General features: G+C 40.5%; 2 protein-coding genes across 5 annotated transcripts; one reads left to right on the forward strand and one right to left on the reverse strand.

Annotated features, from left to right (window-relative positions):
* The first annotated feature begins 307 nt into the window (after positions 1-307).
* On the forward strand, positions 308-9,674 carry lrp11 (low density lipoprotein receptor-related protein 11). Its single transcript, XM_026194549.1, has 9 exons — positions 308-1,121; positions 1,892-2,049; positions 3,448-3,589; positions 3,738-3,863; positions 4,324-4,515; positions 7,840-8,007; positions 8,087-8,143; positions 8,232-8,324; positions 8,413-9,674. The coding sequence occupies exons 1-9, from the start codon at positions 554-556 to the stop codon at positions 8,565-8,567; spliced, it is 1,659 nt and encodes a 552-aa protein (XP_026050334.1). The 5' UTR covers positions 308-553; the 3' UTR covers positions 8,568-9,674.
* Positions 9,675-11,596: 1,922 nt separating this feature from the next.
* Positions 11,597-21,135, reverse strand: pcmt (protein-L-isoaspartate (D-aspartate) O-methyltransferase). Of its 4 annotated transcripts, none has more exons than XM_026194551.1 (8): positions 20,958-21,135; positions 15,944-16,048; positions 15,821-15,852; positions 14,970-15,074; positions 14,655-14,775; positions 13,527-13,612; positions 13,093-13,320; positions 11,597-12,616 (listed from the first exon to the last, which is right to left on the reverse strand). In XM_026194551.1, exons 1-7 carry the CDS (start codon positions 21,010-21,012, stop codon positions 13,141-13,143), a joined length of 684 nt encoding a protein of 227 aa, XP_026050336.1. In that variant the 5' UTR covers positions 21,013-21,135; the 3' UTR covers positions 11,597-12,616; positions 13,093-13,140. The 4 variants fall into 4 exon arrangements, with proteins under 4 accessions (XP_026050336.1, XP_026050335.1, XP_026050338.1 ...); XM_026194550.1 differs by having other exon boundaries at positions 13,151-13,320; positions 20,958-21,134; XM_026194553.1 differs by lacking the exon at positions 20,958-21,135 and adding an exon at positions 20,769-20,880 and having other exon boundaries at positions 13,151-13,320.
* Between the last annotated feature and the right edge of the window lie 132 nt (positions 21,136-21,267).

The raw sequence follows: 21,267 nt of genomic DNA on the forward strand, positions 1-21,267 counted from the left end.
AATTAAAATTTTAATGAGCAAAAATATAAAATAAATAAATGCAGTATGGGATAGTAAAGATTTAATCAATGTTTAGGAGAGATGGGAAGTCTTATTTCCATGTATTTGTTGAATTTATTTATATTTTATGTCTTTTATTTTATTCAAATCATCATTAGTTAAGATTTTAAAAGATTTTTAGATTTTAAAACTATTTTAACATGATAGATTAATTAAAAATATACGACACTGACTCAAACAGCCCCCGCCGGTGGATGAGAGCAGTTAACAGGTGAGCTGCTTTTCGTCCTGTTTATTCATACCCGTGACGTCAGCAGCCATCGCCGACTCCCCCTCACCATGACAACAGCAGATTTCCAGCACAGTCGAAGGACGAACTGTAAGCTCCGCGGCTCTACGGTTACAGCTGGTTGTTCAGCCTAGCAGTGGCGTTAAACGATATTAACAGGGATATATTTAATGTAGGAAGGCCGTCTGTGCCGGGAAGGAGTTTCATGAGCGGGAGGCCAGCCGGAGGCAGAGGGAGACGCCGTCTGACTGTGTGATCAACAACATGGCTCTGCTTCAGCATCCCCGGCTGCTGCTCGCCTGTGTAGGGCTGCTGCTGCTGCTCACCTTTGGCAGCATCGACGCTCGATCTTCGCCTATATCGGACTTGAAATCCAAAATATCCGGGGTGGAGGAGCTCTTGGAGGAATTCCGCAAACAGCTGCAGCAGGACCAGACCTACAGGACAGGTGAAGTGATGGACTCCTGCGTGGGCGACTTCAGTGCCGCGGGGGATCGCATCATCCGGGCCAAGGACTCCATCGAGCAAGGAGCCACCTTCCTGCTGGCCCCGGACAAGGTGTACACCAGGAAGGACTGTGTGCACGCCTGCTGCTCCCAGCCTCACTGCACAGTTGCGGTGCTTCACGAGGACCAAAGGCAGCCCGGGGACAGTCTCCGCTGCTACCTGTTTAACTGCACCTACAGGAGTAAGAATGTGTGCGCCTTCTCGGCTCAGAAAGGCTTCACGACATACAGCCGGACTCCCAACACAACGCAGGGACACCTCCCTGTTTCATCTAGCGACTCAGCCCGGAGGCCCGGAGAAGAAGCTCCTGATGAGGATGATGCAGGTGGGAGACCCTGCAGACACACGCAGTGTTAGTTACTGGGTTAAGAACTGTTTTATAACTGATAGGTTATTTAGAAAATGATAGGATGTCCATGCCTTCATGTATGTTTAAGTAAAATTGATGGAGCAATAGAAAATAGCATGTTTGCTAATGGTTGCTGAAAAAGTTATTATTCATTAGGATGTTTTTCCTGTTATGACAGCAATTATTTCTTGAATTATGATGTTATAATTAGATCACCGATGATCATATTGGATGGGCTTTTGTAATCTTCTATATGAGGTGTTATAAGCTAAGATACCAAAAGTAATTTATTAATTTTCCTCAGGTTTGTGGCAAAAACCTTATTTGGGTAATTTTCTGTCACTTTACTGTATTTTTTTATTTAATCCCACCAGGAAACCCTGCTGTTAAAACAGGATAAAAACTTTTCTGTCAGCTTTGTAACAGCTGACAGAAACTGACTTTAACAGCAGAACCAGCCTTTAGCACCTGCTTCTTATCCAGATAATGCAGTAGAGAGGATTAATGATTTGCCTCATAGGTTTGTAGCCTTGCCCTCCTGAGAATAGAAGCAGATGTTTTTGTGAGGGGCTTTGGGCGTGAGCAATGGAATTAAAAGGATATATGTGAATAAAAAACAAAAAATATCTAATCATGTTTTAGCCTGCGATAGAATCAAACATGATTTAATGTGAAAATTGGATGAAGAGAGTAAATAAAGAGGCATGTAGAGGACACTTTCCATCTACCTGTGCTTGATGTTGCAGACGTGGATGAGCCTCCTCGCAGTGACGCTGGACAGGATGTGGTTATCCAGCTGCCCACAGATTGGGCTGTGCTGGATGGCCGTGACAGCGTGGACGACCACGGGATCCGCCGCTATGAGTGGAGTCTGATTAAAGGAGACACAGCCATCAATATGAAGGTCAGCATGTGCCTTAGTCAATACAGTCTATACAGGTGTAGATGAAAGCCTCTAACTATGGCGGTGACAAAGGATTAGACTAAAGATCCACATATATACATCTCTATTGTTCTCTCCTTCAGGTGTCTCTGATGTTTTCATTTGCAATATGAATACCCAGAAAGCTAAATGCGTTTGGGTATTTTCATTAGTTAAGTCAACAGAGTGGCTTGTGTGCAGAGATCAACACAAATAAAGAGCTTATTATTTCTAAACTGCCCTTAGGTAAGCAGCAATACAAGACACTGTCCTGTGGTTATAACATTAAAGAGATTTTAAACACCCTGCACAGCTTTTCCTGTTCTTATGTAAATATTAAAACCACTAATTTTCTGTATTTTCTACCTTTAACAGAAAATAGCTCCCAATGAAAACAATTGGCAGGAAAGTACAGAACCATGTTGACACAGTGCTCATTACAGAGCAACTCTCTGTTCATAGCAGGTTGCACAACTCTTAAAAATTATGTATGGCAACAGTAATATAATATAATGTAATATAATATAAAACTCATGGGCCAAGTTATGGAAAATATTATTTGGTCTAAAAATCTCTGCAGTATAATCTAATATGAAATCTAAGAACCTAGGTATGGGGAAAATGAAACAATTGGAAGATAAACTAGTGGGTGATGCTGTCAGAAGATGTCCAGTCTCAGCATTTTATAGGTTATTCTGCTCTGCTCTGCACAAAACCAAAATCATCAAGGCTAAGGAGAAACAACACAACACTTATTACTATGTATATGTATTGTATATCCTGCCCTGGTACAGATTTTTATTGATAAGATAATAGATAGACCTTACGTAGACCTTATTAGCTTAAAGTAGAAAAGTAGAAAATAAATTTTGTCAAAATCAAATAAAAATAAATTCAATAAAGTGAAATAATTACATTTAATATGTAATGTTGTAAGATCTAACAACAAAAAATATGTCCAATTCAAAAATGCAAAATGCTAAAAACATGTAGGAAGCCAAAAAAAACATGTAATATAAACAGCATAGTAAAGATCAGATGGCGTCAGTATGACTGTAAGTGTTGTGATTGTGCAAAGATAAAATAAAGCGTTAGCATGAGAGAGTAGATTTTCTCTGCTACACAGATGTGGTGCATTGCTAGGATTGATTGCATGTGGTATGGAACATTTCCTGTATCTGTTCTTGTGCCAGTGGAGCTGAGCCAGTCTGTCAGAGAAGTAAGTAGGATGGATGTATGATCCATGATGCATATACTGCTACATGTTTAAAACCCAGTGCGGTTTTACAGAAGTCCTCACTAGGTGTTTTTTTAATTTGGCAAAACAAAAGTCTAGAAGTTGATTGCTTCAGAGATGTATTTTTTGTTTGTGCTCTAAAGTCAACACATCCAGGTTTGCTGAAGATCAGTGGCCTCCAGGAAGGAGTCTACACGTTTCAGATGACAGTCACTGACACGGCGGGACAGAAGAGCTCCGATAACATCTCTGTCACCGTACTGGCTCCAAAACACCAAGCAGAAGGTAATGAATCACCAAAACTTCCATCTATGTTCTGCAACTTCCTTTGTGCTGCACTGATTACCGCTAAAGGGTGCGTGACTTGTGACATATTCCTTTACCATTTAAGAGAGAAGATGTGTAGTTACTGTATTCTTATCTGTGCCCACAGTATGTACCGGTCACTGCTCAAACTACCAATTTAAGTGTGATGACGGTTGCTGTATTGACATCACCTATGCCTGCGATGGGAAGCAGCACTGTCCAGACCGCTCAGACGAAGACTTCTGCCCAAACTGTAGGAAACACCTAGTACTCACTTTGTTGGAGCTGGAAGACGAATCCAATTTTCATTTCTATTAAAGTTTTTAATGATTATGCATACTAGATAAAATTAATTAATTTCAGTACAAAACTCTTTTCTCTTATAAATCAAGAACGACACTTTCTTATATGGCAGTGTGCTTCTGAACAAGCCCGAACTCACTCAGGTTTCAGCTGAAGCCAGCATGACTAAAAAGACAGCCGTTGGTCAATTAACCTGTAAAAAGTATGTGTTATGCTAATGTACAGCTGTCTTAAAAGATCAAATTTACAACCAGTGAGTAAAATAGCTGTTATTATATTTATGTGATGAGTGGATAATAGAAGTCTTTTGTAAGGCTGAAATTATTTGAGTCATTTCATCAATATAAATGCTAGCAAAAATCCATAAACATACCTTCCCTTAAGCGATGGCTTCTTTTGTTTTTTTCTAGTCGATGGCAGCCGAAAGTCAGTGACCCACGCTGTGGACCTGCCCAGCCCTCAGCGGCCTGTCGCTCAGACAAAGAAAGCTGAAGACGACTCCATGCTCCCGACTGGAGCCAGAAAGACCATCACACCGCAAGACACAAGCAAGGCGGCTCCTTCTCAAAGTGCCAGTGAGCAGGAAGCTTCAGTCAGTCAAGGTAGAGAGGTCAAAGTCCTTGTAAAAGCATGTAAAACCAATCTGAAGGCATCTTAAAATTGTCATTTTAATGTTCTCGGGGATATAAAAGCAGCAAATATAGAATCACTACTCAGATAAGATTTTTTTAAAAGCACTTAAATTAAAGTGAGGTTTAAAAAGATGTTTTCTCCCACAACTTGTACTTCGGCAGCACCAACTCAAAGTTTCACAGGAGTGTGGCTTGATTGATGGCTCAGTCCATAGTGCCAACATGATCGACATCTTGGTTCACCCCACCAGACCAATGATAAGGATGCTTTCCTACATCTTTACTATGACGTTCAGATATGCCTGCCAGCACACGGTTAACATACTGTGAAAGTCTTTTGCGGACATGCCTCAGTACAATTCAATTGGCTCATAAATCACCAGACTGCCTGTTGATTGGCTCTCAAGGAAGGCCGTAGTTCTCCCATAAATTTCTATTCGGGGTTCTTTGAGTGCCTTGGCTCTCTCCTATAACGTCTCTGGTGGTGTTCATGCTCCAAGGTACTTGGAAAAACACTTATTTAAAAGGAGCCTTTGTACAAGATGCAGAGATATAAAGTGAAGTTGAAATAGGGACAGGGTTCGCTCCATCATGATAACCACTGTAAACCACAAGATGGTGCCGCAAGTCCAACATAAGAAATTCCATTAAAGCAAAAATTAACCAACTGTTAACACAACATCTGTACAGAGTTCATGTTAGTAATTAGTAAAGAGTTTCAGGAATATTTAGCATTAATACTGGTTGGGCTGGACGTCTGCACTAAAACTAGAGCCAGTCGTTTGTCACAGCCAGCGGTCTGGCTCCAGTAAAACAGTATGTAAGCCAAGTTTGATTGGCCAACTGCTAGCCTGTTCTTAAAAGTGATGCTGAAGTTATTAGTTCACCTGTAAAGCAAGCAGGGTCAACAAAATACTAATAGTTATTTCTTTTCTTTCTATTTTTACAATAATGAAGCTTTTTTTTTTTTAGCAAAATAAAGAAGCTATTCTTAGCAGCATGGACAGCAGAAAGGAAGGCAACCTTTGTTGTCCAGGGCTAGACACTGAAATAAAAAGCATATGGACTATAAAGCTTATTTTGGAGGAAATATAAAGTACAACCTATTTTCTGAAGAAATAGGTTGGCATGTGTTATCACAGAGGTCGTTTTATGGCGTAGTCCCAGCCTCCAACGAGGCAACGCCACGACTGAGACAGTGTGCAGCCAAAACCTTTATAGATGAAAGCCCATGTCTACAGTGTACTCAGCTATCGCATTATTAGACAGATTTAGGCAATTAATATAAAATGGTGATGTTAACTGTGTTTAAAGCACTTTAGTCACACTTTGGAGCATTTCTTCATTGCAGTCTGTTTAGGAAAGGAGAAACAGAAGAATATGAAAATGTAGGATACAGGAATTTGTGTCATTGGTGCAGAATCCCCTTTGTGAAGAGACCAAGAGGGTTTGGTGTGTCTGGGTACTGAAGCAGATGGAGCCTGTAGGCAGCCACTGAGTCATGGCACGGAGCTCAAAATGCTGGCAAAGCCACAGGGCCACTCTGCGGTCCCTGGGAAAGCAGCTCTTTGCCTGCATCCACTCTGAGTGCTGGAACAAAGCTCCTCTGTCCGCTCTGCCATCCGATCCCTGAATGTCACTGACCACACTGCTGTTTTACTATAGATATTTTGTGCTCAAGGTGGATTCTCAGGAGTCTTTTCTTCATTTGACAAATGCACGTCCAAGTTCTTAGGAAACTAAGATGATACCTCATTGTTTAGTGCTCAAAGTCAAAAGGAAAAATAGTTAATCCACTGTTGTGTAGAGGGCTTTGACCTTTGCACTCAAGGTGGATGATGACATTGGATGATATCTTAAGTCGCTGGTAGAAGGGCTCGAAGTAATCTTAGATATCCGTATCACTTTATCTCTTTATTTAGACACAAAGTCCAAGCAACAGTCCTACAGCCAAGCTTGTTTGATGTCCGATATCAAACATAGAAAAGCTGCAGATTGTCAACAGCAGTCTTTTGGTCACCCTTCATTTCTTTATCTTTTGCTAGAAAAACAAGAAATGCATGCACACATGGAAATACAGTATATAAAGCAAAACAGAGTTCGTACCTTTATTCTTCTACACAGCTCAAACTCCCTTAGATAAACTTTATTGTAATTTCTGTAAATAGTCTTCAGGAGTAGTTCTCTAAGCTTCATGAAGGACATCCAAAGCTGTTTTTTGGATGTTGACCCTCTTTTGTTCTGTTCTCTGTCAAGATAATCCCACGCTGCTTCAATGATGTTGAGGTCCGGGCACTGTGAAGACCAAGTCATAACTGATGGTGTTCCATTGTGTGTTTTTCTGTCAAGCTACGCTTTTATTGAATTGGCAGTAAAAAGACTGAATCTAAATACTTTCATTTTGGATTTATCACTCCATCAGAAATGTTGCCACTGACTTTTATCCCAGTTTCTGTGTAATATGGGATACATCAGCCTTTTCTCCCTGTTTCCCTTCCTTAAGAATGGCTTCTTCACAGCCACCTTAGCACTGAGACCATTTCTGATGAGGCTCAGTGAACAGTAGTAGTGCCCCTCTATGCTTAATTATTAATATGTCAGTATTAAGTTGTTTAAGTAGAAAATACACTGAAAATAGTCAGATACAGTCATTTTCGCTGTTTCCGAATTCACCCAAAGATGTAAAGTCAGGGTTATTCGAGTGGTGTGCCATTCTATTAATATGGCAGTATGTTTAATACTGTAACAGTATCTCTTTATTACATAATAGTATTTAATATTGATGCTAAAATCAATTTACCTGAATCCATTTGTAGGACAAATGTTGAAGAGTTTGATATTAAAATTGTAACACCAGCTACGAAAGGCTGTATTAAATATGTACTTCATCTTCCTGCCTCGACCTGAGTGTTCAACTTTGAGCTGTTGATTTTTTTCAACTCGATGTGACAAATGAGGGATCAGCACAGTGAAACTGAGGACACTACTGTTAGCCTTCCTGTCTCTAATAATTAGCATACATTCCAAAATAAACTCATTTTGTTGTATTCATTATGATCTGAAGCTGGTGACTGAGCCCATAAAATTGTTTACTGAGGTCACAGATCAAGGGCACATAGGACTGTTACCACTGACTTCTACACAACTGGAAGTCTTCTGCCAGCTGGAGGAGTCTCCCCATGCTGGCCACTAAAGAGGATATTGCTTTTTTACTACTGTCTCTGAACAGGTGTCATTGCTGTGCAAGAATCATTTAAATGTGTTAAATATAAAGGCCGTGTCTTGTTCCTTTAGACCCATGTGCTGCTGCTCCAGTTGTGGGACCCTGTAAAGGCACCTTCCCACGGTGGTACTACGACCAAAATGTGGGAGAGTGCAAACACTTCCTGTATGGAGGCTGCCAGGGAAACCACAACAACTTCCTCCAGGAGTTGGACTGTGTCAGTGAATGCATACAAAAAAGTGAGAGCCCACCTTACATTCATTTTGATTGATTTATTTTGTAGTAAGATTGACTTTATTATGTACGAACACCTTTTAGGTCCAGCTTTCAGACCTGCCAGTGTGGCTCCTCCAGTCACCAAGCAGACTGAGATAGGTATATTCATCCAAAGAATCAAACACATGTCAATAATTCAGTGTTGTGAGTCAGCTGTTTTCTCATCTAAGCGGTTTTATTTTTTAAGCTTCCCCTAAAGCCACCCAGAGCCAAGCAGTGAGTGACGCCCCCATCTCCAAACCATTTCCAGTCATGGGAGGACACCCAGTCCCAGAGTCAGGTGAGACCCAGAGCTTCTGTCTGCTTTTTGTGGCTCTTCCCTCTCTATCCGATGACCTTTTCTGAATGGGGCGCATTTCTTTCTCCAGGTGCCATCCTTCCTCTGGCACTTGGCCTAATCATCACTGCCCTGCTGCTGCTCATGATCAGCTGTCGTCTCAGGCTCGTCCGCCACAAACTGAAGAAAGCGCGTCCCCTCACTACAGAGGAGTCAGATTACCTCATTAATGGCATGTACCTGTAGCCAATCAGAGACCCGAGAAAAGAACCATCAGAGCCCGATCCAGGACGTTCTGAATTTGCACTCTGCGTTTCTTCGATGTCTCTTAATTTATCCTCGTTTCCTGTTAGAAAGATCCAAAGCTCTGCTGCCGTGAACGTTGCCGAACACCTCCACACCGATCCCCTCTGACTGGCACTGTATATCAGCTGCTGATAGATTCAGCGAACATACTGAGATGCTTGTGAATTCATACTTATGTCCTAAGAAAATCACTGATGGAATATCAGCGTTTCTCCTTTACTTCTGATACAGATACTAAAATAGACACTTGTCTTATCTATTACAACTGATTAATTAAACACTGGTTACTTTGAGACAAACATGTTCATTTTACTGCACAAAACATGCGCTATTTCTGCCTCTGTGCGACTTTAATGTGCCATATTTTTGCTGTGTGTTTTAATCCCATTAAATTGCCGTAAGGCAGACACAAAAAGCATCGAGTGCCTGTTACAGTCCTATAGGACCTGATTTTTTTCATGTACATAAACACATATACACACTTTTGCAATGGTGGATGTTCATGTCAAACATAATCAGAGTCTAATCATGTGGTCAGCATATGTGAGCGAGAAGGCTTCAGACTCTGTTAAATGCTGTTTCAGGTCCTTTTTTCTTCCTGCTGGTTCTTTAGGATGTCAGTGAGAGCAGATATTCCAAATTTGGTCTATCAGCCACACGGACATTCATGGGTCTGAGGACAGAAACCCAACCCACCTGTCAAACCTTCTGTTTATGGCCTGTAGCTATTCAGAAAAACAGAGTGTACTTAATTTGTCCCCAAAGGTCAGGCAGCCAAAATATTCAACACAGCCTGTAATAAAATATTTGCATAAACAGAAAAATAAAGCAGTGTTTCTCAGACTGTAGAGCATAGAGTCACAGTAGGTGGGGTGTGAGTGAGTTTGGTAAAGTGTGAAGTTTAATGAACATTATTTTTTTAATGAAAAATTAAACACTCGAAGCTTTGCTCATGAGCTTTTCTGCTGACCTTTAGTCCCCTGAATTTAAGCATAGTCTGTTTTAAAGCCAAGTATGCCAAATAAAAATAATAAGCATTATTTTGAACTATGAATCATATGAAGCTACTCTTGCTAAGTCAAAAATGTTATATTATGCGGCTGGAAATTATGATATGTTTCCTTTAAAGTTTGCCAGAATCATATAAAACTATAGCAAAGTCTTTTGGTGAATTTCTAGTCCTGTATGATTTTGTTGCGTATTTTTCTCTAATAAGGCAACATAATTGGAGTGTATTCCATATATCTATATATATATTTATTTTGATAAATGTATTCCCCCAAAGTGCTGTCTTTCATGTAACATATTAAAGTTTATTATATAATTAAAAAGTACCGGGGTTATATATGTTAACAACAGGATTTGCCAAAACGATTTTATTTAGAGATGATCATCATATCTGTAGAGATTCGTCTCTCCCTCTTGTATTTCTGGAATTTTGATAATCAAACATTTAGTCCATCGTGTCAAGAAAAAATCGTTTAAAATCATTTTGCTTTACAACCAACTTTTCATTACTTTGTCGCAGTGTAGGGTTTGGCGTGAAGAAAACTGGATTTCTATCACAGCCCTGTCTTTTTTACTGATGGTGTGCCGAGCCAGTTCCACCTTGGTTCTTTTAGAGAATCAGCATATATTTCAACAAGTATAGTGACTCGACTGTTGATGGAGAAGAGAACTTGAAGGCTGAATCTGTTAATCTTTTTTTTCTATCGAGGTATGCCCAGCCATTTTGTGTCTTCTATTGTGGCTGTACATGGAACTGATTCTAGATTTAGTACCAACTTACTCACTCATCTGCTCCGTTATTAGGTACACCTGTTCAGCTGCTCCTTATTGCAAATCAGCCAATCACTGCAAGCAACTCAGTGGATTTAGGAATTTTGATGTGGTCAGGACAACACTTCTGAGGTTCAAACTGAGCATCACAACGGGGAAGAAAGGCCATTAAAGTGACTTTGAATGTAGCATGTTTGCTGGTGACTGATGGGCTCATCCAAGTATTTCAGGAACTGCTGATCTGGGAGTTTCCCCAAACCACCATCTCTAGGGTTTAGAGAATGGTCTGAAAAACAAACTATCCAGTGAGCAGCAATTCTCTGGGTAGAAATGCATTGTGATATCAGAGAATGGCCAGACTGCTTTGACCTGAAAAGAAGGCAATAGCAACTCCAATAACCACTCATTACACCCCCGGTATCTCTGAATCACACATTGAAGCAAATGGACTATATCAGCAGACCATTCTGGGTGCCACTACTGTCAGCTAAGAACAGAAAACTGATGCTACAGTTGGCAGAGACTCATCACAATTAGTCAATAGAATACTCTAAAAGCATACCTGATGCTCACCAGTGCTTTATGTAATATTGTAGGGTCTACCTTACAATATAAAGTGCCTTGAGGCAGCGGTTGTTGTGATTTGGCGCTCTATGAATAAATCGTATTGAATAGATGTGATGAGTCTTGATTACTGCCGTCACATTTGAATGAAAGCATGGCTCTATCCTGCCTCGTATCAAAGCTTCAGGCTGCTGGTGGTGGCGTAATGATGTTGAAGATGTTTTCTTCTATTAAGGTTCTTCTATTCAAACACCACAGCATACCCGAATATGGTTTGTGATCATCTTCATCCCTTTGAACCACCTCCTTCAAGCAGAATAACACACCGTGTCACAAATCATCTCAAACTGGTTTCTTGAACATGATTTGCATGTCCTCAATAGTCACCAGTTCCTAATCCAATAGAACACCTTTGATATGTGGTGAAACAGGTGATTCACACCATGGATGCGTGACCGTGCGATGCTATCAGTTTAAAATCTTTGATTAGTGTTTCCAGCACCTCGTTGAATCCAAAGAATTAAGTTATCTCTGAAGGAAAACCCAGGATTAGTAAGGTGTACCTAACACTGTGTCTAGCAAGTGCAAATAAGACTTGTACAAAACAGATTCAATAACAAAAGGCAGACAAAAACATAAGCATCTCTTTATTTTTATGCCATTCCAGCAACTGTGAAAGCCAAATATAATCCATCACTCAGATCACCCAAAATAAAATGTGCTTTTTTTTTCATTTCATGATTTTTTTTTTTTTCATCAAGAAAACAGACATTCATTTGCTTTATATTGTTGGAGTTTATTTTGGCAAAGCAGTGACTTTCCCCATTTAGTGTCAGTCACCAGAGGAGCCTGCACAAATTGTTAATGGAAACCAGCGGCAGAAAGCAACACATCAAAGTGGAAAGCACAGCCTGTATGTGCGTGCATATGTGTCGGTGTCATTAGTGCTCTGCTCCCTTCGGAGTATGTTCGGTACGATCCGATACTTATTTTACGTGCTGCACATGAAAACAGGATGTGTGTGTGTGTGTGTGTGTGGTGGGGGTTTACATCAGGCTTTGTGTGTTAATTTATGTGTGTGTTTGTGTTCTTAACACTGATGCCACGGGAAGAAAGCTGATACTTTAGCAGAGAAGTCTACAGTTTTTATGATCCACACACACAGAGACTGTAGCTAGGTGATTTATCTAACAGGCTCAGGCGTTCTTCGTCTTGGTTTTCCGGGGTTCCTCCTGCATTCAGCTTTGATGCTGCTGAAATGTAATGCTGTGAAAAATGTTTGACTGCAAATCAAATGGTGAAACCACAAAAAGAAAAAACAAAGAAAAAACTAAAAATCCAGCGGTTAAAACGAACACAAACCAAAAAGGATGCAGACCTGGAAAACAAAAACAATAAATCTCTCTCCGATATTTCTGTGCAGAGCGTCAAGCAGTCTTTCCTCGCAGCCCCTCGGGGCTGTCATCAAATGTGAAACTCTAGTCCGTTGTTAGAATTAAACAAACAAACAAACAAACAAACAAAAAAAGAGCACGTTTGTTATGCTTTGAACAAAATGTCAAGGGCTGTCCGACCCATTCCAAGTTTTCTCCAGGTTCAAACTTAAAAGGTGGATTATGGACTGCGTTCCTCTTCAAAGTTCATCCCTGTGAGAAACACATTTTAAATATTAGAACACACAAAAATTGAGGCAAGGTGCAAGAAAAACAAGCAGAAATCTTGCTGTCATGCAAACAGAGTTAAAAGAGAAGACCGCATGCAACATGTTAAGATAAAACGTCATTAGAAAAGTTGTTTTCATCTTTCAAAGATTATCAGATAAAGTAGTTGAGTTGAAGTTGGGTAATAAGCTTCCAAATTGGCAAAGCAGTCATGCTCCTGAAACCAATCATGTGCCTTCAACCTGCTGTGATTTCAGCTCATTCCCTCATGTTTGAAACAGAGCAGAGTGCATTAATCAGGCAGCTTTTATTGAGACCAATTTAGAGCTACGGGGGTTAAAAGAAGATGAAGGAAACGTGCAGCTAGTTGGTATGGTATGGAAGAAGCAAAAAAATGTCAACAAGCAGCAAAATGCAGCCCCTTGTGATCCATTGCCTTGCTCCAAGCCACACCATTTCACCTTTGCCACTGTGAGAAGGAGAGAGGGAGAAGGAGAGGGACAAGGAAGTCACTTCCACCTGGACCACTGCTTGTCTTTGTCTGTTAAAGGCACATAAATCACCCCCATCAAGGGCTTCATTTTGGTGCTGCCATCCTCCATCTTGTCATATTGCTCCAGCATCTGATTTCCCCCCGCCGGACCTACGGGCAGAATCAGCCGCCCGCCGGGCTTCAACTGGTCCAGAAGCTGAGGGAGGCAGAAGGGAGAGGCAGCGGTGGACAGCAAGTCAGCTTTAAAAATACATTCCAGGGATTCTATTTAGATACAGTCATACTGGATCAGATATAAAAACACACTAAATTAAATATGAAGCAGGTTTACAGTTTAGGTATCCAGCCTTTGTTGTAAAGTAAAGGGTAACAATGTGCTCAGCAGAATTCAGAGACACTCACAGCTTGGGGAACGGTGGGTGCAGCTGCGCCAACGTGGATGGCATCATACGGCGCCTCCTCAGTGTAGCCCAATCGCCCGTCTCCCACTGAAACAGCAGCAGAACGTCAGTCACAAGCTGTCGCACTGAAAACACTGATGGATGTCCTCACAGGGTGGGACGAGACACATTACTTGGCCAATGCTGCATCTGACATTTATAACAATTTACCTGATCTGAGAAGCCAGAAATAGCCGAGTAATGCTGATAAAACTGCATCTCAATATTAGTATATTTCAGTATTTTAGGGCTGGGAGTTACTTTCATATCACAGATTGCTTTTGTTTATTTACATTTATAGACTCAAAGGGTGTCTCTAATTTTACTTTGCCATTAAATATCATTAGTTGTTTTACCTAATCAATCAGCAGACAAATCTTTTTTTGGTCTGCTTCTTTTTATCTCCCAGTTGCGAGTATTTTGTTTTACCCGTATGTGCCGTTATTAACAGACTAAATACAGAAAGATTTCAGAATAAGGTCTGAAATCCAGGCTGCCCATCTATCAGACTCCACTAGTCGCTGCTGGCAACTGGCAACAGTTGTGCAACATAAAACAATGAAATCAGACTCATGGCAGAGCAGCTTCTGCAAACCTGAATCATGTGCATGCCATTTCTTCAGACCGAGTAAAAGCAAAACAGCTGCGCTGATGGTGAAAACCTGCAGAGGCCTAACCACAGAAAACCGATTAGGAATCCAAAAGAGAACTGATAAAGAATGCGACCAAGAAAACATAAATCAACAAAGGCACTGCTATTAATAAAACCGACAACCACCTGTAATCACATACAGTAAAAAGTGATTTACGAAATGGAAGACGAAACAGAGAAATGAAAAAATAAGCATCACTGCTCTTATTAATCCCCTCACTGAACTGCTCTTGAACCCCCCTTCAGAGGAGGTAAAAGTCCTCACTGCTCAATTATTTAGAGCTGCACACTGTTTACTGACTGCTGCCTTTTTCTCCACCGGGGAACATTAAACTGTCTGCTGTTCGGTCGGATCAAGGAAGCAGCAGCCCTTCCTCAAAACCCACAAACGTCTGCTGAAAAAACAAAGATATAAAGCTTTCATCCGCGATGTCTTACCTATTAGCTTGACTCGGCCCGATGTTATCAAACTGGGGTCATCTTTCTTCACGTTGTTTATAGAATCATCTACCAGCTCTTTGATGTGATCGATTCCTATAACTTTCCCTTTAGGACCTACCTGTAAAGCGCAGAGGGATGAAGAGAGTGTGGGGGGCGCGCTCAGTTCAATCACGACGTTCACAATGTTCAACGCAGTCAATCTGGTTGATTTTCATCGATTGGTTGACATATTAGTGGATCAATCAGCTCAATTAATCAACAATGCCACCAAAGAGAAGTCGTTTGTGTTTACCCGTCGCGTGTGTGGCTCACCATTCGTGCGAAGCAAACCGACAGGATCCCACTGCCGGAGCCGACGTCCAGAGCCTTCGCTCCCTCATACAACTGGTCATGTAGAAGCTCCAGGGCATAGGCGTGCTGGGGAGGCAAAACGAGACAATAGCATTTCAACCCATCACTCACACAGCACAGGCTAACACACGGTAATCCCAGCGCAGGCCATCTGTGAGGCTTGTTTCAGTTTTTCATGCTTAAAGTGGACCTATCCTGCTCATCCTCAGCTCTATATTTATTATTCTTGTAGCTTTGTACGATTCCTTCTGTCTGAAACAAGCCGTTTTAGCTCCTCTCCCAAGTCGAGATGATACTAATAGAAAAGGGCTATAAGAGGCTGCTGCCATGATTTACTGCCACAGACGCCATAAAGTTTCACGCGACCTTCCTGGGAACTACAGGTGTAAATGATTAGTTCTGCAAAAAAATAAATAACAATAAAAATAAATGAACAAAAACCTCAATAAAAAGCTAACATCTGGGAAACATCGTTCTCTGTGACATCATCCAGAACAAAAAGTAGAATAAAAACAAACAAACAAAAGAAAACCCTGGGCATGTTTAATGGGCATCTCCCGTGCCATCAACAGCAGCAAATAAGGAAAAACATAACGGATCCACTTTAAGCTTCTATTACTCGACTGAAACATGCCAACAATGAGCACAAATGCACAAAACTGTGAGGATTTGGTTAACTGCTACTGTTATCTACTAAAAATAGATGATTAGGAATGACTGAATGGGACCAAGCTTCACAATAACAACAACAAAACCATTCAAAGCTGTGATTCACAGGGAGCAGAAATGTCTGAAAGTCTTTAAAGTCCTACCATGTGTGGGGCGCTGATGGTCGCTTGATAGCCTTTTGGTTAAAAGACAGGAAGTAGGTTTGGTTAGTTTGAATCTCAGATCTCCGTGCGGCGATGCGCGAGCGAGTACACAAGCAGACGTACCTATTGACTGCGGCGAGTCCATGTAAGGGTGAAGCCTAGAGAAATGTGCTCGGTCTGTGACAAGCATGACTTCGTAGACCTTGTCAGATTTAATAATGCCATTTTCTGAGGAGGCAAAAAGAACAAGGTATATATATATATATATATATATATATATATATATATATATATATATATATATATATATATATATATATATATATATATATATATATTACATAATCCCGCAGCAGAATCAGACAGACAAAAAGAATGAAGGAGGACACAATATAGAGATATGAGACAGCAAATTCACAACAATAAACTACTTTTACTAGTACATAGCCTCATTTTTCCAAATCATGAACAGGACTGCTCTAACAAACTACTGGATTTTCATATTTTTGCATCACTGCAGTAAAGTATATTAATTTATCAGGTATTTATTATTCTTCCTGGCTCAGAACAAAGTTTCAAGGGGGTGACTACACATCTAAGTACAAGCAGTCCACACAAAGTTAAAGCAAAACATCTGTGTTGCCTTACTCCAGGGAAATACGAGTATTTTCTGTTATTTCTGACCATTAAGATGCATAAACACATGCTTCATGCTTAAGTGAATTAAGCAATTATTCTTATCAGTCTGGTGATTTTAATTTGAGGGAAGGCCAAAACCCTTGTTTATATGGAAGACAAACACGCTTTATCAACCCATTAGGCATGTATGATCGTGTTTTTCAAAAAAATATACCAAAGATGATCAGGAGAAAAAAGTAAAGAAATAAATCAGGATTACTGGCAAAATTACAATTATTTTGGTCAACACCAAGATCACTCACACATGTCTGGATGTTTGGAGCCATCGTGGGAAAATTTTTCTAATTTGGTGTTTTAAGGCAGAAATTAATGTTTACATGATGAAATGTGCAACGTGAAGGCTCAGCTCACTGCGTCCGTTTAGCTATAAACAGACGTCAGAGCAGGGAAAACTGTGGTTGTCGCACTGTGGGACCCAAAGCCTCTGCATTGGGGTTTGTACAACCAGGTGACAATTGCAAGGCAAAAGTAAGATGATGTTTTCTTATGCTTTCAGCTGCTCCTTTTAGGTGTTGCCTGAGCGAATCAGGTCCCTCCATCTCCATCCCTGGTTATGAAAATTTTTCAGTAAAATTCAACTAATTTAAGTGAAATTTAAGTAAAATTCAACTTGGATCTTGTTTTTAAGAAAAAAGTGGGGTAAAGTATACACCATGTTACATGAGAGCCAACCAGGACCAGAAAGACAGGTCATGTTTCTCCCATATCAGCTTGTCTTCATTGGCCCCTTCATTGGTTTCTGAAAGTAGAATGGGAGGCAGAGCCTTCCAATATGAGCTCCCAGTTTGACTTCAAGAGACAGACACCCTTCTTTACTTTTAAGGTTGGACTTAAAGCTTTCCTTTTTGACAAAACATAGAGTTAGGGCTGGATCAGAGGAGCCTGAACCAATCCTTAATTATGCTGCAATAAGCTTGAGCTGAAAGGAGAGTTCCTATGACGCACTGAGCATTTCTTCTCGGGGAAGATAAGATGAAGGAAGATGAGAATGTGCATGATGACGATGAAGTTGCAAACCAAAGAAAAAAAAAGCAAAGAAAATCAAAGTAAGCATTTTTTTTGACTACTGTCAAAGAAGAAAATGCAGAAATTGCAGCCTAAACACAGGCTGTGACCCATATGTGCTGACCAGTATGTGTGCAGCAGAGAAACACCAAAGGTTACAGACAGGCCACCAAAGAAACAAACAAAAAAGCTTCGTGAAGAAGCGTCTTCACAATAATCCCTCCTAACGGGATCCTTTAGCAGTGAGTGCCAGAGGCAGGAAAAAGCCAACGACAGCCGGCTCTGCTGTCATCACCAACTCCCCTCACCCTCTGATCCATGAGCCACTTTAGGATACATTACACAGAAACAAGCTGCCAGGCGAACATCTACAACTAATATCGAATGGCTCATTTCAAGCCACGATCCTCCCATCCTTAATTATTCACCAAGCAAACACTCCAACTTCACACTGTTTCTAAAATTGAAACCCACAAGGTGAACAACTTAGAGGCATGCTTCACATTTCCTAGAGCACAGGACTAGTTGCTGAACTTTAAAGATGAATGAGTCATTCAGCATCAAACCAATAACCTTCTGACCGGTCCTGAGCGTTGACCAGGAGGACAGAGACAATGAAGAACTCAGGAATTAGCATGCGTCCTGCGTGTGACCTGCTTAAATGCAGCTTACGCAAACTCAGGTTAACTTCAAGCCATTCATGTGTCTAAATGGGTCAGTGTCCAGTTAAGTGGAGCGAGTAATGACCACACAGGTAAAACTTTACACTGAGCTGACTTCAGTTTGCACCAGACTAATACAAAATGTATTTTTTGTACAGATTCACTAAAAAAAGGGTTTTAATGCTAAGGCTAATTCAGTTAATTTGATGTAATTATCATTAAAAGGAATGTTTTCTTTTCAGCAAACACCCCAAAATAACAAGCAAGTACATAGACTTTGGTTAGGTAAGGTAATCCTGACTCTTTTTATATGTTGTTGCTTTTTATGCTTCTATTTCCAGTAAGTGTTCCCAGTTAAATTCATAACACCATTAATATGGACTAAAGCCATATTAATATCACCAGGTGCAAGTTTTTGTTAATAATGAAACTTATCATCATGTACAATAATGAGTCCTGCAGCAGTTATAGAAACAAAAAATTAGCTGATGACTCAGTTATCATCAGGCTTCTTGAAGGTAAGGAGCTGGATCATTTCAAAAGTGAAAAGACATGATTTTTTTACGAAAAGGTCAACAGTCACACCACCAACACTTATCAAGGTGTCGAGCTACAAATATTTGGGTGTTTTTCTTGACAACAAGCTTGGTTTTGCAGAGGTTAAGGCTTGAAAAGGTCCAGCTAGAGCTCGGCATGTAAGCAAAATTTAATGTTAATGAGAATTTTGGCTTCCAAAGCTTATTAAAACAAGACAATTGCAATAAACGAATCACCGCGTCTTCTTCTGTTCCGCAGTAATTATGTCCTTTGTTTCCATCCATAAAAGCCCAAATCCACTGCTCAGCAGCCTGTGGCGTTTTTAGTTTAATTCACATTAATTAATTCAACTGAAAACAAATAAATGAAAGTTCAAGAAAAGAAAATTACTTAAAAGGTTGTAGGGGTTTTTTCCCCCCCAAGTATGAACCTTTAATTGGGCGTAGTTTTAATCGTGAAAAGGTTTTCCTTTCATGAATTTGTCAGTTTTCATTTGAGTTTTTATTTTATTTTATTGTTTGTTTGTGTTTTTATATATAAAACAATGGTTTCATTGTTGCAGCAAAGATAATGGAGTAATGGAAAGCTGTGTGGACTCATTTATGAACCCAGAAATATGTCAGGGGTGTTCCTACAGATTCAGAAATGTTGGCACCGGCTTCGGTCTCTTTAACTAGGATTTGATTTGCTCATGCCTAAATTTTTTTTAGTTTATAACACTGACACAAGAGGAGCTGGAAGTGTTCAAAACTTCAAATTGTCCTTTTCTGTCTGGCTTTTTCACTGAGAATGCTTTATAGACATTAATGTTATTTACTTCATTTGTTTTAACTAATATTTTCCATCCTCTTTGGCTTATCCTTATCAGGGTCACAGATTGGGAGGGGTGCAATTCTGCTGATTTTTTTTTTTTTTTTTTTAAGCACTGCATGAGTTTATTTGTATTCACTGATTAGTCTGTTCCTTTTTCTAGATTTATTTCTATTTTATGATCTAACCAGGGCCTTTTTTTAAATATTTACTTCATTATTTAATCTATTTTGTAATTGTTTTATTATTTTATCTGCTTTAATGTTGTTGTACCTATTATATTATTTATTTTGTTGATGTTTCATGGGTTTTTCTCTTTTTCTGTCTCATCTACACTCTAAACTGACCATATCTCAGCTGCTACTTTAGCACTTCTGCGCGTTTTGCACACTTGGTATAATTGCTTCCCCCTTTCCTGTTATCAGTTTTGTTGTAGTCGTGTTTACCGTTTTTTCCCTGCATATTACAAATAAAAACCCAAAGACGTTTTGGCCATCCATCAAAGGAAAGTTACCAGGGTCGTGATTAAAAAAATATTTTTCAAAGATATTGCTACTAATAACCAAATAAAAGAAACATGCACAAACTTGTATTAAACAACCCCAGAACGACTGTTTGGAGTCAGAAAACCCCTGGTTTACTGTTCCTTTGTGAAGCACATTTCCCCTGCAAGGCCCAAACCACAGAGCTTTCGGCCAAAAGCTTAAAGCTTGTAATGATATGCTGAGCTGCAAAGCTTATAAATAGCCCTGGGAGATAACCTTATACCAGAAGTGGACTCTCTGGTCTACAGAAATGCATGTGGGAAACATGCCTGCGCAGAGCTGTCAGTGACTAAGTTTCGCGCTACCTCATGACAGCATGATTGAACCATGTGGGATTGATGGGATCGATCGTAGTAGCACTGAGTCACTGCTCCCACCGCAGCTGTGACACAGCAAGCTGCCATTTTCACTCACCCACCGATACGAACTGAGCTTTTGCATGCATAGCTGTCACTGCAATTCAGCGTGAAAGTGGACGACACACGGGCAGCCGTTAGTGGATGTGGGCAGGGCCGCTGCCGTTTGGCTTTCAGCGTCCCAAATGACGCACATAGAGCTAGCAGGCTAAGCTACCTTCGCCGAAAAGCTCTAGCTGCACAAAAATCCCTTGACTGCAAACAAAGGAGAGGTCATTTGAGTGTTAAGAGTTGGCTTGGTTATTTGCAAACGCAGCAAGGGATGCATCTTTACCTTGCGTGAATTGGGAAAGGGGTGGAGAGAGTTGCTGCTAGGTCAACAACAACATACCACATAGCTTAGCAACCAGCCAGCTTCTGTGCTAACCTTAAACGTCCAAACTAAACCATTTACAGGCGACGCACCTGCAAAAGCGTCGCTGCCGCCGCCGCCGCTTTTTTTTAGAAAAACATGCAGACTCACTGCGGAGGTTGTTGACGAGCTCTGCGTGGCTGGCTCCTCCTGATTTCCAGGCCATTATTAAGCAGACTTTGCGGAGTAAGTAGACAGCAGCTGTCAGTGCCGCGCCTGCGCCGACCGTTTTGCCGATGAAGCTGACAACCTCCAGAGCGGACGGCGGAGCGGCGGATACGTCACCGGCCATCCGATTGATTTTTATTATTTTTTTTGTTGTTTTGTTTACGGCGAGTCCCCCTTTCAGACACACCCCACCACACACACAGCACTACCCTTTAATTCATAAAAGTTGATCTGTTTTATAAGATATGTGTCC

This window comes from Astatotilapia calliptera, chromosome 15, assembly GCF_900246225.1.
Source record: "Astatotilapia calliptera chromosome 15, fAstCal1.2, whole genome shotgun sequence".
Classification (NCBI taxonomy): domain Eukaryota; kingdom Metazoa; phylum Chordata; class Actinopteri; order Cichliformes; family Cichlidae; genus Astatotilapia; species Astatotilapia calliptera.

Bases quoted from the DNA above. Each gene is read 5' to 3' on its own strand.
- lrp11 (XM_026194549.1), top strand. From the start codon at position 554: ATGGCTCTGCTTCAGCATCCCCGGCTGCTGCTCGCCTGTGTAGGGCTG. The intron at 3,590-3,737 runs GTAATGAATCAC...CTGTGCCCACAG, and splicing joins TCCAAAACACCAAGCAGAAG to TATGTACCGGTCACTGCTCA. The intron at 8,008-8,086 runs GTGAGAGCCCAC...AACACCTTTTAG, and splicing joins CAGTGAATGCATACAAAAAA to GTCCAGCTTTCAGACCTGCC.
- pcmt (XM_026194550.1), bottom strand. From the start codon at position 21,012: ATGGCCTGGAAATCAGGAGGAGCCAGCCACGCAGAGCTCGTCAACAAC. The intron at 16,049-20,957 runs GTGAGTCTGCAT...TTGCCTCCTCAG, and splicing joins GCTCGTCAACAACCTCCGCA to AAAATGGCATTATTAAATCT. The intron at 15,853-15,943 runs GTACGTCTGCTT...TTTAACCAAAAG, and splicing joins GGACTCGCCGCAGTCAATAG to GCTATCAAGCGACCATCAGC.